This window comes from Trichoplax adhaerens, genomic scaffold, assembly GCF_000150275.1.
Source record: "Trichoplax adhaerens TRIADscaffold_4 genomic scaffold, whole genome shotgun sequence".
Taxonomy (NCBI): domain Eukaryota; kingdom Metazoa; phylum Placozoa; class Uniplacotomia; order Trichoplacea; family Trichoplacidae; genus Trichoplax; species Trichoplax adhaerens.
Window position 1 is genome coordinate 1,388,085 of NW_002060946.1, and position 14,374 is coordinate 1,402,458.

General features: G+C 33.2%; 5 protein-coding genes across 5 annotated transcripts; 4 read left to right on the forward strand and 1 right to left on the reverse strand.

Moving 5' to 3' along the window:
* Positions 1–491: 491 nt before the first annotated feature.
* Positions 492–1,368, forward strand: TRIADDRAFT_55270 (uncharacterized protein; the record flags this gene model as incomplete). Its single annotated transcript, XM_002111320.1, has 2 exons — positions 492–554; positions 676–1,368. 2 exons carry the CDS (start codon positions 492–494, stop codon positions 1,366–1,368), a joined length of 756 nt encoding a protein of 251 aa, XP_002111356.1.
* An 864-nt stretch (positions 1,369–2,232) lies between these two features.
* On the forward strand, positions 2,233–3,401 carry TRIADDRAFT_55271 (uncharacterized protein; the record flags this gene model as incomplete). The annotated part of the gene is made up of 3 exons (XM_002111321.1): positions 2,233–2,300; positions 2,994–3,069; positions 3,183–3,401. The coding sequence occupies 3 exons, from the start codon at positions 2,233–2,235 to the stop codon at positions 3,399–3,401; spliced, it is 363 nt and encodes a 120-aa protein (XP_002111357.1).
* Positions 3,402–5,080: 1,679 nt separating this feature from the next.
* On the forward strand, positions 5,081–5,931 carry TRIADDRAFT_55272 (uncharacterized protein; the record flags this gene model as incomplete). The annotated part of the gene is made up of 2 exons (XM_002111322.1): positions 5,081–5,143; positions 5,290–5,931. The coding sequence occupies 2 exons, from the start codon at positions 5,081–5,083 to the stop codon at positions 5,929–5,931; spliced, it is 705 nt and encodes a 234-aa protein (XP_002111358.1).
* A 2,905-nt stretch (positions 5,932–8,836) lies between these two features.
* Positions 8,837–9,688, forward strand: TRIADDRAFT_55273 (uncharacterized protein; the record flags this gene model as incomplete). The annotated part of the gene is made up of 2 exons (XM_002111323.1): positions 8,837–8,899; positions 8,990–9,688. 2 exons carry the CDS (start codon positions 8,837–8,839, stop codon positions 9,686–9,688), a joined length of 762 nt encoding a protein of 253 aa, XP_002111359.1.
* A 3,247-nt stretch (positions 9,689–12,935) lies between these two features.
* TRIADDRAFT_55274 (uncharacterized protein) lies at positions 12,936–13,796 on the reverse strand (the record flags this gene model as incomplete). Its single annotated transcript, XM_002111803.1, has 2 exons — positions 12,936–13,619; positions 13,731–13,796. The coding sequence occupies 2 exons, from the start codon at positions 13,794–13,796 to the stop codon at positions 12,936–12,938; spliced, it is 750 nt and encodes a 249-aa protein (XP_002111839.1).
* Between the last annotated feature and the right edge of the window lie 578 nt (positions 13,797–14,374).

Below are 14,374 nucleotides of genomic sequence, written 5' to 3' on the forward strand. Positions count from 1 at the left end.
TACAACTCGAAAAGTGGTTGGACTATTATTTATGAATCAATACAGCTACAAGTTTTCTAACGTAAAAAATGACCGGCATTGATCAATTATGACCTTTGTCTTCGTTTATTTCACTTTGTACTAGTACAGTAGGGAATCCTGTTAAGCTTATGTGAGTGAGGCTCAAAATATTCCATTCTCAATCAAATTTATTGTTGCAGAATATTAGCAGGCGCTAAATTGAGGCTGGTTCGAGATCGAAATCAAAATAATAATTATTTCTTTTCGGCTTGATACCATTCAATAGAATGTTTAAGATTTACGTAAAGAATTTAGCACCAGATATAGACTACAATATTACAGGATATAAATAGCTACGTCAGTACAGTTTTTCCATCATTTTCTTTCGGGTACAAGATCCAGTAAATCACACTTCTCAATAATACGGGTATATTTCCTAGAAATAACTTCTTGCTCGCTATCGTCTTGTTACTCATTGTTTAACTTACAAAATGTCCAAATTCATTGCACTTGTTCTCGTCATTGCGACTTTTCTACCCAATGGAATGTCATCGGTATAGCTAATTATTTAACTTATCTTTTTTAACCATTACGCTATCGATAGAACTATACTAAAAATTCCATTGCTACTTCGATATATAATCAATACGAAATGATATTGTTGTCTCATAATAGGTTATCAAACATCACCCCAAATCGTGTTATGAAGTCAAAGAGTATCTTCAAGCGACTGAAAATGGATATTACAACTTATTCGATAGCTTAAGCAGTCCTTATACGACATATTGTGATTTCGAATCAGAACCACCGTTCGTATGGACATTAATAGAGTCATTTTCTTTAGAAGAAGGTCAAAAAACAATTAATCGAAAAGGCTTTGTTGAAAATCATCCAGTTGGAGAATGTCATCTGTCATGGGCAGCATTTCGACTATCCAAAATCAGAATGGATACGGTTTTTGGCTCGTATGGATCAACACATTATCGTGCAACGTGTAATTTTAATGTTGTTAATGGAACAGGATTAGTAAATCGTGTCGATTACATGCGTGGAGAGTTTTGTCATAATACGTATATATTTAAGTCTTATGGTGCATATCTATGCCGTGTCGTTGATTATGTGAATATACGTGGACACGTCTGTCGCAAGTGTACATTGCCATTTTATGCTACAACAACCTACCATAATCATATCGATCTTACCTATTCGGCTTCTCACTGTAGCAAATTCGCTGTTCCAGATGCGATTACGAATGAAGATGTTTTCGGCCAATATTCTAATTCTAATCCCTTATTTTCGTGTGTAGCTAATAAAAACTCTACGACCAATTGGTGGATCGGTGGAGCTTATGTTGCAGAAGCATTTTAGAATTCTAGTATTTTGAAGACATGTATCCTGATCATCAGGGATGAAGGCCAACTTTACTGCATTTTACTCTAATTTAACTTTTGATCAATAATTATACTTGTAATGCAATATTAGATAGTGGTGTTAAATATTTTAGTACTAGCAGTATTTCTTAGGATATGACGTAAAAATCTTTCTGGAACAGTTTTTGAAAAGAAATCGACAAGTATAGCAGGGCACGATTTCTGGTAGATAAATGATCAATTTTACGATAACTAATTGTAGTTATGTATAATTGCGCTGAGATTCTGAGTAGAAACTATATTACAAGCATACTCATATTTTTTTCGATATATCCTACGTTTGCTATTGTAATCATTTTAGTTGCTCTGCACGTTAATATGCCATCATAGACTACAGGTATTTTCTTTTCTTGCTTATGCTACGAATTTAATAAATTTTTTTTTTATCTTATTTGACAACTTGAAACAATATCACCTTAATAAATCAAATGTCAATAGATCTATTGAAACCAGAAAGGAAATGATAATAAATAGGGAGTAAATCCGTTATTCGTTACTAAATCGCATGATAAAGTGACATATTTTAGTCAGCTGCAGTTCTCTTAGCTACTGCTTCCGATAGTTTAATTGAAGGAGATTAGCATATTTTGTGCCTCAAATTTATTGCTTTGAAACCGGTTTAAGTGATGTGGATAAAGGTACTCGTATACTCGTAAATAAATTTCAGAGCAAATGGTTTTAAGTAAAATCATTTCAAAGCTCACCAACACATTACAGTAACTGCAAGCGATTCAACTCCACTCCTCTAGATCAAGAGTAAAATATGTTTTTAAAATGATGTTGTAATTTAAGGTTTTAGCGCATGTACTGCACTACCTTACTGGAGGGGCTTTATCATGTAATCAAGAATCGAAAAGGCATGAAACCGAGGTAAAGGCTAATTCATCTAAATTTGTTGCATATACAACAACGTTCTTTTATCACCATGGATGATTATAAAAATTTGCTTAGTAATGATAAAATTATTTCCGTAGAGTATGAATAAGAGTAAAGCCAATATGGAAGTCCTATTATATAATCGATATGATGTATTTTGTTCCAAAACAGGACTATGAGTCCACTTTGTATACACAGCAATTAATCATCTCTCTAGATGCTTTCTAACCACTGCGTGAAGATAATCAGTAATAGTTTAGATCCAAATTCAAAACGAGGCTAAGGGTAAGTATATCTCTTCAAGGTCATTATAACTATTGTTCTCATTTAAGTAGGACCACCTACTTGAGATCAGCCTATAGAGAAGTTTTTAATTGTATTTTCTGCAAGTTTTTCAGTACACATCTCAGTAAATAATGTTAATCAATCTTTCGCTAATCGGGTAGTAATTATTAAACTACATAAATTACTGCTTCGAAAAATATCTATTAATTCGTGAACCGACTATCACTTTCTGCTTATGAATGTCGTATAAGTATCTTATTCCTTCAAAGTATAGATGACTTTGCAAGTCAGTCCATTTTTTTCTACCTAAATATTTGATGTTTTGTCAAGACCAGGCAACCTTTAAAGCGTTAACTAGTTATTAATAATTAATAATAGTACGATAACGTGCTTATAATTTAGGCAATCCTTTAACATGACTTCTACAGCATCTTTTGCGATAATAGCTATAGTGGTTGTGCCCGTAATCCTATCATCGGTAAGTTCAATCTTCAAATTTTTTGTTCTATTAACGATAGTTTACAATCATAAGGATATGTGAAAAAGTAAAGTCTTATAACTATAATAATTTGAATTAATTTACACTAATAGGTATACTACAAGCCTCAATCCTGTTCTGAAGTCAAGCAATATCTAAAGCCTTCTGAGAGCGGTTACTTTACGTTATATGATTCTGGTGGCAACTCATTTAAAAGCTTCTGTGATTTTCAGCCGAAACACTGGTTTACTTGGACTTTTCTTGAATCGTTAATAATAAAGATTGGCCAATATCAAGAGGTCGAGCCGATATGCATGATGCTGTATCATTAAATTTTACCTAAAGTGCACATAATTCACAAGGAGGGATGACAGAGGGTTTTCGCGTCTAATTTTCTCTCGTTTTGTGGGAGAGATCAACGAAAATCTAAAATAATTCCTATTAATTACCAATGTAAAGTTCAGATTACATTCATTCTTTTTCTATGGTTAAAATTATAATGAAATTATTATTACATATCGCCTCAAATTGGTACATGCATACTCAGTAATGTAACTTGATAATACCTAATAACTATTTTATATTAAAAATTATTGCATTATTTGCCTTAATCTTCGTCTTACGATGGTCCGTTATACAGTAAATTAAACTTTTCTTCTGTAGTGAAGTCTCACCATTTCATCTCCGTAATTCTAATAAAACAATGTTACATACTTTGATTGACGAGCAATACATCAGTTTGACGGGTAACTACTTCTGACGAAACAGAACTGATTACTTTGCGCAGTAAAAGATAACTTAACTTTGTAATAAACTATAATAAAATCTGCTATTTGAGACTATACGTACTCTGTATACTAGAATGATTATAAGCATAGGCCTAGTTTGCAAATTCTATTTTTTTCACAGCATAGCCAGAAAAGAATTCAATAATATGAAATAAACCCTTAAAATTAGTACTACTTTACGTCGTAAGAAGGTAAACATTGATGCAGGAGGAAGAAAAGGGAGATGAAGTCGTATTAAAACGGTCATCACAAAGCCTCTCTAATCTTGATAAAGAAGTAATCATCAATTGAATTTATGGTAATATAAGTAATTTACTAAGGTGCAAAATTTGTAACGAGGTTTGCTATAAGATGTTGTTAATGAGTTTAGCCGCTCTAGAACGCAAAGGAAACTGGAGTGCATAGAACATTTGAATTAACTTTAAATTCATGCTAACCCTGTATCAAATTTTACATTAAGTTATGCACCTCAGTAAATCTTATGCAAGATGCTTCAACTCATGTAGTAAAAATGGGGATAATATGTACGGTAACGAAAGAGCAAAGACAGAGGAAATTATAATTATTAACATTACTACTATAATCAGCACGACTAGAAGTTTCCACTTTGGACAACTAGTATGAAATCGTCTGCGCAAATAATTTTATCACATTGCATCTGGACCTTACTTTATAGCAGCAAATTATTGCGTCTGAACTACGGCATCTTATGAGTTTACATTCAATGTATCATAAAAAAGTTGTTGATGCCTAACTAGCAGCCCTGATATGATTAGCTCGAACTTGTGGCTCATCTTCTGCCATTTAATGTCAACGGTTTAATAAATGCAAGGCTCAAGTAATTACTCATTATTAGAGCATTTAAAGTATTCGAAAGACAGCCTCTTGCGGAGATGACTTCACTGTTTATCAAAGTGAGGTAGACTACATGCCGTAATTCTCGGGCGTAGAAATCTTTATTCTTTTAATTGTTGTATTATATCCAATGGCATTGGTATCTCAAATTGAGGCTAACAACAAAAGGAATTAATACAGTGATCTACCTATTCATCAACTCTAGATGTTTGCAGTCATCAAGTACCGTACTATCAGAAATAATAAAATTTTTAAGTATAAATTTGAACAACATCAAAATATGCCAGTATTCTGCAGAAATTTTGTATTTCGAGAGCAACTTTTTGAATAGCTCAACTGAACACTCTTAACTACTCATTAAATTCAGGATGGCAAAAACCTCACATCTTCTTCTTGCAGTCGTGGCTCTACTACCATTTGTTATATCTAAAGTAAGTTTCAATAGTCCTCCTATCTTCAATTCCGAGATTCTGCACTAATTGCGACTTCAATAATTTGAGTTTTATTTATAAAATATTTACCGGTATATCCACTTCTGTAGATGCATCATAAACCTTAATCGTGCTATAAAGTCAAGCAATACCTTAATCCTACAGAAAGCGGGTTTTTTACTTTATACGATGTTAACAATAACCCATTCCGAAGCTTTTGCGATTTCGAATCAGAATCACCTTTCGTCTGGACATTAATCGAATCTTTAACATTGGAAAACGCTCAAAAAGCGCCTTTTCGTAAAAGCTTCGAGCTTAATCTTCCATTAGGCAAATGTAACACATCAATGTCTCTATTTCGTTTAACATCAGCTCATAGAAGCTCAATTTTAGGTGCGTACGGATCGAAACACTATCGTTCGACCTGCAATTTTGATATTGATATGGGAACTGGCTTAGCTAATCGTCGTGATTATTTAAGATTTTCCGCATGTAAAGGCCTTTATATTCTTACCACTAACAGTGCTCGTTGTGTAGAAGTAGATTATATCAACGTTAGAGGGCAATCATGTAGAAAATGCAGCGTACCATTTTACAGTTCTACATCACAGCATCTTCACATCGATCTCATTGTGGCTAGTACCTACTGTAGAAAATTTGTTGTTACTGACCATATTGCAAATGAAGACGTTTTCGGTCACTATAGCAATCTTAATCCTACATTTTCTTGCGCCACAAATAAAAATTCAACTACTGCTTGGTGGATAGGAGGAGCATTCATCGAATGAACTTTTCTCGTACCGTATTTGTCAGCACATGTTCGCGTCTCCGTTGATTGTTTCTACAAGATTTTCGATTATTTGCTATGAATATTAGATCTATTCTAGCACCATTTTAGCGTATTTAAATCAGATGTTATAACCACAATTCAACTTCGTATCATTATGGTAGATCTCTACTATTATTAACATGTAATAGATCGCACTTGATCATGTAAGATAGCTGATAATGACTTCATGTGTGTTCTCTTTATCTTGCATCTCCTACCGAGATACCAATTAGCAAATTTTAGCCTTATAATAAGGCTTATTTATTTTAAAGTCAATTCTGTACATAAGTTAAACGATTAACCTTCCTAATATGAAAGGATATGAGTAATAAGTATGCATATGATTATGCTTAAGCAGGTCAAATAAATACGAAGGCGAAAAGATGCATTTTACTTAGCGATCCTTGTCAGCACCTATAAAAGTAGGTTTCGCCGCGGCCCTTTACATCTTAAAACTTCCTTTTTAATAATTTGACTATAAATGCGCATTATCGATATCGCTGATAGAAGTAATATTACAATGGACGAAAAATTCAAATAAAACTACCAACTTCTGAATCCCAACGCAAGGAAATTAGGGGAAAGCACAGTTTATTATAATAACTATCTAAAAATTCTATTAATTGTACATGATAAATTACAAAAAGGGCAGAATTGCTGCCTTAACCAATCAAATTATCAACGTAAAATACGATTTACTGACGAATTAGGTAAATTATTTACTTCACCTTCTCTATCTTGAACTACTAAGCTATTGAACTAGGCCATCTTTTATTTGCCACATAGAGCAGTAGTTAGATTACTATCTTACAGTACCGTTCTAAAGTAATCCTAATCAAACTAGCAATTGAACGCATATGATAAACAAATTATACCCTAGATTCCCGAAAGACTAAATTAATAAAAATTAACCGTAATTTAACTACAACAAGGATTTCCTACAGTATACGAAAGGTAACTATAATAAAGCATTATAAAAGATCATCAATCTTAAATTAGAATCCTGATTAGAACTTTCAGGTTTTCAGTGTATTTCGTTATAAAATAATGTCATTTCTGGTGTAACTTCTAGTCAAGTTAGCTGCTAATTTTAAGATTGCAACTTGATTGCTGTATTATCTAAATATATGGCCAAATTTACAATCTTACATTGTGCAACTCTTAGCAAAATTAAGTTAACGAATGCTATTAAATTCTAGTCAGAACAAAGTGGTCATGTTTACGATATATTAAAACACTAAGTAGAATCTGCCATAATTAAATCAAATTAAATTACTTTTTAAGTCACAATACTTACTGAAATTAAATAAACTTGAAGAATTCTAAAAATTAACCTTCATTACGTAGATTTTACTAAATTATCAATTAAAATACAGTATACTACATGATGTTGTATGGCTACATTTAGGACTACTGGTACCGATATGAAAATTATCTTACTTTACAGCTTACACTTATAGCCATGTAGCAGCCTACAACTGTTAATGCTTTAGATTGAAAATTATTTACTAAATACAAGCAGACACTGTTCTTCTCAGCAAGAGGCTTAAAGATGTTGATGAACGCATCTCATCGGTTGCTTGTACCTCTTAATAACTTTTATCTTAAATACTTTAAGATTCGATCGATTTTTTTCAGAATAAATTGCGATATACTGTATGTGAATGAAGTTTCGTCTAATATTAATACTAGTAGTTCGTATTAGTCATGTTTGAGTTGTGGCAATGAATAAGTGGAAGAATAAAATCAGTATCGTCTCTAATATCAATTCAATCATAATACGGCTCGGTACTGCATCGGGAAGCAATAATTAACAACAATTATCTTAATATAGCTGTTGTGTTAAGAGCCTCAAATCATTTCTTTCCTAGGAGCAATGTCAAAATATCCATAGCACATATCGTAAGAATGATTGTTGAGCTACAACAATTGCCTTCATAGCTATTTTATTAAGAGCCTCAAAATCATTTCTCCTACGAAAAAATGTCATAATATCCATCGTACACATAATAGGAATAATTGCTACACTGTGTATGATCAGCTCAATATCACTTCTTGTTCATTTACTAGCACAGAGAACTCGAAATAAGATGGAATAATTTTGCATAACAATGGAAGTAGAGCCAAGAAATGAATAATATGCATCCAATAGAATTTCCGCTACCATTACCAGAATTCATTTACTATATTCTGGCTGATTAGTTGAATATCAAGCAAGTAACCAGGAAGCGGATTTCTAAAATTTTGGAATAAGGAAAGTTGCAATTTTCTCGTTAATTAAAAGATGTAACATTTATTAGGTACGATATCGATACAGTTTTAAGCAGAGGGGCTCAAATCTTTAATTTGAAATTTTAGAATAGACTCCCATACTGCAATTTATCTCGTATTACAAAGGATTGACTAAGATTGTGTTTATTAAATGACATCAACAAATTTCCCGTTTTCAAATCACTGATTATGGGAACGAGGCTATGTTGATTTTATAATTGACAGCTAATCATTGAATCGCTCTTCGATGTCACCTCTACGCACATGATTTCTATAGGCTCCATTTCCACTTTTTACTTTATAATCAGTTATTGTGAATGAATGTATCGAAGGTAAATAATTTCAATATCTAATTAATAGTCTTACAAGAGTCGAAAGAATATAGACTGATAGCGAGGACACCATTGTTCCCTAACGTAAATATTTCCCCTTATTCATGAGTGTCAAATATATTCTATTCACTAAAGCATTACAGTTAGAATCACTTATAAGTAATAAAACGTTCAGTATATAGCGGTTATAAATCAGAACTACGATTTTGTGACAAAGATCATTCGCTCGAAAATCATCTTTACAAGATTGTAATTGCAGACATGGCAAAACTTTGTTTTCTAATCCTTATGGCGTTTGCCATCGTTCCTGCGGTAATGTCTTCGGTAAGTTTGCCATAATTATATTATCCTATTATTCAAACGAGTGTTTGATTTCTTAAACAAGTTATTTTATTCTATCTTCATCGCACAAAGGTAATCAAGCATAAGCCTAAATCGTGCCATGAAATAAAGGAGTTTATGCAAACAACCGAAAATGGATTCTATAACCTGTTCGATTCTAATCTCAGCCCATATACAACTTATTGCGATTTCGAATCGGAGCCCCCATTCATTTGGACCTTAATTGAATCCGTTACCTTACACGAAGCCCAACAGTTAGAAAACCGAAAATCTTTTTATTATGACCATCCTCTTGCTGAGTGTCATATAAATTGGAATAAATTCCGTTTATCTAAAGTTCGAATACAAAGTATCCAAGGTTCATACGGTACAACGCATTATCGAGTTACTTGCAACTTTAATCCCGTTAATGGAACTGGCTTAACAAACCATCGCGATTACCTTCGAGGTTCTCTCTGTCAATACACGAACTTTTATAGTGCCACCTCAAGTTACTATTGCGTTCGCGTTGATTACATTAACGTTCGAGGAAAACTTTGCCGAAAGTGCAGGGTACCATTTTATGGAGGTAATACAAATCATCAGTTTGTTGATTTGGGAACAGCAGCAACAGCTTGCGATAGATTCGACGTTCCGGATAAAATATCGAGTGAAGATGTATTTGGAAACTACAAAAATGTCAATCCACAGTTCTCTTGCTCCGCCAATTCCAATTCTACAACCAATTGGTGGTTAGGCGGTGCTTTCATTGCAGAACAATTAATATATTAAACTATTTCTTTGATAGCTAGTTTAGTAAACGATCCTTACTTTCTACTTTAGTACTCAACTACTGTCTCGCCGTCTTTATCAAGAGTCCGGTTATTAATTCGATAGAAATTAGACTATTAGAAGTAGTTAATTTTCCTTCTAGCGGACTAGTTTTCATATTGTTGTTTGATAAAAATTTTAGTTTGCAAACGGAAAGGAAGCTGTGCTGTGAAATTGTAACCTTTACATCATTTTTACCGTTACTGTATCCTCCTGTTCGTAATTTTTACGTTAAAATCTCCTGAAAATTCGTTAAATGTTATTGCAGCATAAAATTTAGTAGAAGAGGAATCGATAGATAAGATTTCGACCATTTGAAACCTTAATAAAAATAAAATACGCCAACTTCCTTTAATAATTTTACTCTCATTGTGACTAACTAAAAATGTCTTCATTCAATATTCTCAACTACTATCCTTTTTACTGACCAACGATGCAATAATCTGCGCTAGCATATTAACAAAGATCTATTTGAGTACATAAGGCAATTGTAAGGAAAGTGTTAATCATCTTTCTTTCGTACTTATATCATATTCCTGATTATTGATGCCTTACTAATTCACTTTCTACCGACATACATGATATGATATGTTACAATTTTAATTAGTTCAGGAATGTTCCGATTGTATTGAAATTAGTTACTGATATGTGGCTTACGTATGAATTTCGGCCAACACTTGATAGAAATTTACACACAACTATCGCTATAGTTGTTCCAGTTAGTACTATCAATAAATATGGCAAACTGCCGCTACATTTGATTGCCCTAGGCCGCCGAAACTCTTTCTAAAACTACACACCTACGCCCTTCAACTGCATATGTAGTAATTGGCCAAAAGTTTTGTTACAGTAACCTACACTGTGGCCGTTGTCAATTAATATTAATTTTAGAGCTACACGCGTATTAACCAAAAGTATTTCAATTGAAACCACAAGTGCTTTTGCTCAAGTAATGTACATAGTAACTCTTTAGTCTCAAGCTGAGAAATTACAGTGATACAAGGTCATTTGGCTCTCAAAATCCCTAACGCAACATTATTTTAATCCCGAATTCAACTTTTTTATGCTATTACTATTTCTTGATCAATTTATGATTTGCAACTACGTGCTCATAGAATTCAAATAGCCCGAAAACGAGGCTTTAAAAATAATACCTTTGGCAGTAAACATAATAAGAATGGAATTTGGGCTAATGCTCGAATTGAGATAGTTAATTAAGTACAGAATTAGGTCGACAGCAGCTAAGATTTTTTATCAATTAAAAATATAGAGTATATTTATGCTAGTTTCGCTATCTTACGAACTCACGATCGAATCCTGAAGTTTTACCGAGTTGGATACACTGATTCGATAATTTTGGGATAAATTGAATCAATTTTCAGATGGTACCAGATATTGCATTCTACTGCATTATATTTTTCTCCCAGATTATAATACCACTACAGAGTATTATGTTGAGTTGATACGACTAACCTAACAGATGGTAATTTTGCAGGTGGCGATAACTGTACGCACCATGCTATCAGTTTAGTACCCTAACTACTGGAAATATTAAAAAGATCGTAAATGCTCTACATTAATAGTATAAATAATTATATAATTTAATCTGTCTGGTTTATAGTTGCTAATCAAGTTGCTCGATATTAAATATATATCATGACGAAACCATTTTTGCTTTCTTTACCTCCTTCAGTTTAATACTTCTACAATATTTCAGAAAGTTTGAACGGCCAGAATACGAAGACAATTTTCATGTCGTGTTTATAAATATCTTGATCTTTCGACCATACGAGTATGTTAATAGTATTTTTCTCCTCCCTAGACTACTGCTTTTCAGCTTTCTGACGGCACGATATTTTCAAGATTTATATATGAGAGAACAAACGGATTACAGCGAGTAAAGTCTATTCGCATTTAAGTTGATATACCATGATGTGTTGTGATAGATAAGGCAATGAATTACTAAAACAAGTATATAATACGGTATTACAGCTATACTATTTAAAAACAGTAAATCCTAAATAAAAAGTGATTTCTAGTAAGTCTACTAGGTGAAGTGTATCAAAATCCCTCGTGCCAACATTAACAACTAAGCGTGGAAATACAACGGCTAGCACTGGAATTCATTGTAGAAATCTATTTAAGCTCGTGTGTTTGTAGAATAAATCAGTAGTTGCTCAAGAATGGTGTAAGACTAGTATAGTGAAGAATAGTGTAATATATTTAGTTATCTGTGGAGTTCAGTTAAGAAATCGAGTTCTCGTATATCACTAACATAGAAACTGGAGATACTGGAAGAAGTAGCCCGAGTTATTATAGTTACAAGAGAGATTCTTTACTTAGTTAATTTACGTTTCCTTTGTCATAAGAGAGGGTTGTGACAGTACTCTTTTTACAAATTTATAGAAAATCGGTGAATACTTCTTAAAATTTTAAGGAAGACTACGACTATAGATATATTTGTAGCACTGCTATTTTATCAATTAATGGCTTTATTGACATAAAATATTGCGGAAGTCCATCAAGCGTAAGACAGTGGAAATAAAGTGTGACGGAGGTGCACTGCCTTATGTGCTGGAATCGTCTGCAATACCGGTATCGTTGATGTTTTTTATCGTGATCATGAATAGCAAAGGTTGAAGAATATGCCATAATAGAATTTCAAATATGTTTCATATTCGAATTATGACGGTTATACGGTTTTTTATTGAATGGCCCTTGTACAATAACCATTATTTAAAGTTTTTAAATCAGTGTGTTACTGCAATAATTGCGTCTCACAATAACTATCTTAGTCAAATGGTATTTTTTAAAAGGCTTTCATTACAAGTTAGTGATTTCAGCTAATTACAGTAGTTTAGGGCTAACAACCCGTACACTACAACAAGGTTTTAGAAATAGTAGAGCAATAATTAATTACTACAAGAATCTAGTCTAAAATTGAAAGTATTCCGAGCTCAAAGCGAAGTGAAGTCTCTTCTCCATCGTAGGCTCATCTCTGCAGTTCTTATAAACATTTCGTTAAATCCATTTATGACAACTTGATTCATCTACAATCAGACATGAGTCATCAAACAAAAATACTTTTTTCAAATGGTACATCATTATCTTCTACAGTCTAAAATAATTCTACTTAAGATGTCGCTACTCTTCTATCAACGTCTAACCCCTTTCGTATAATCAAATATGGGTGCATCACTACAGTTACTTATTTCAGGTATGGGCCGCCGATCCACCAATTAGTTGTTGATGCGCTTGTTGCAGTACAAGAAAAGAAAGGATTAACTTTCCAATAGGCACCAAAAACATCTTCACTTTGTACTTGATTAGGAACTTCAAATTTTCCGCAGGACGCTGCCGCCTGCGGAAGATCTATATGTAAATGCCAAATATTACTAGTCCAGAATGGAATGCTGCATTTTCTGCAAGAATGCCCGCGAACATTGATATAATCGACTGTCACACACGCCGCATTAACCTTAACAGCGAAAAAAAAATTAACTGCGCAAAATGATGCCCTTAAGTAATCACGACGATTTTGCAGTCCTTTCACGCTTTGGCTATTAAAGTTACATGTCGCACGGAAATGAGTCGAGGATGGAGCATTTTTTAATGCCACCATTCTAGCTTTCGAAAGTCGATAGCATGACCAATTAGGTGTGCACTCGCTCGATGGAACATTGTAATAAAATCCCGTACTAAATTTAGGGGTTCGTGCATTGGTTGTTGATAGTGATTCTATAAGTGTCCATGCGAATCCAGGATCAGATTGGAAATCGCAAAATGCTAGATAAGGTTTACTGATAGAGTCGTAGAGTGTAAAATATCCATTGCGCGACGTATGGTATAGATTTCTTACGGCAGCGCATGTTATCGGTTTAGGTTTAACTACCTAGTCATTGGTATCAAGAAACACAGTACTTCGTTATAATATCGAGTTATATTCGTATTCAGCTATGCAGATGCATTTCGCTAAGTGTTGTTTTAATTTTAAGGAACTTACCGCTAGTCTTACTGTTGGAAGTAGTACAACAAGGCTTAACCACGTTAATAAGGTACAGTTGGTCATTCTCATCAAATTATCAGTAACCAAGTTGCAATGTCTTGAAGGTAAATAGGTGAAAATTAACTGCAGTATCAATTTGAATCCTTTTATATGTTTGCCTTCTTGTAACGATATGTTTAGAATACTATTAATTTATGAGATATTCCAACATACTGTAGACAGAAGAAAATTTATGCAATTGAATGTAGTTATAAGCCACAATTGATACTAATTGCTGGCATTATTTCTGTACAGAGAATGCTTCTGGAAAATCTTGTGGAAAGAATAATACTCCGCTAATTAAAGGATCTCTAAAGATATTTACATGTCGCTATTAGCTACCTTGAGCTTCCATTAGTAAATACAATAATGTCTTATTTTATAATTTTGAACGAGTAATTGTAAGGCAAACTATATTAGCAACATACCCTTGTATGTGTAACAAACTGAGACTCGAAAGATAAAAAATAAGTATGTTTGTGCAATTTCAGTTCACTTTGTTGTTTCACGGATCTGTATCTCTGTCCTGTTTTTACTTTCGGACTTTTACATTTTCGCAACAGTTTTAAGGGAATGAACAACAGCCTTATTTGTAACCAATT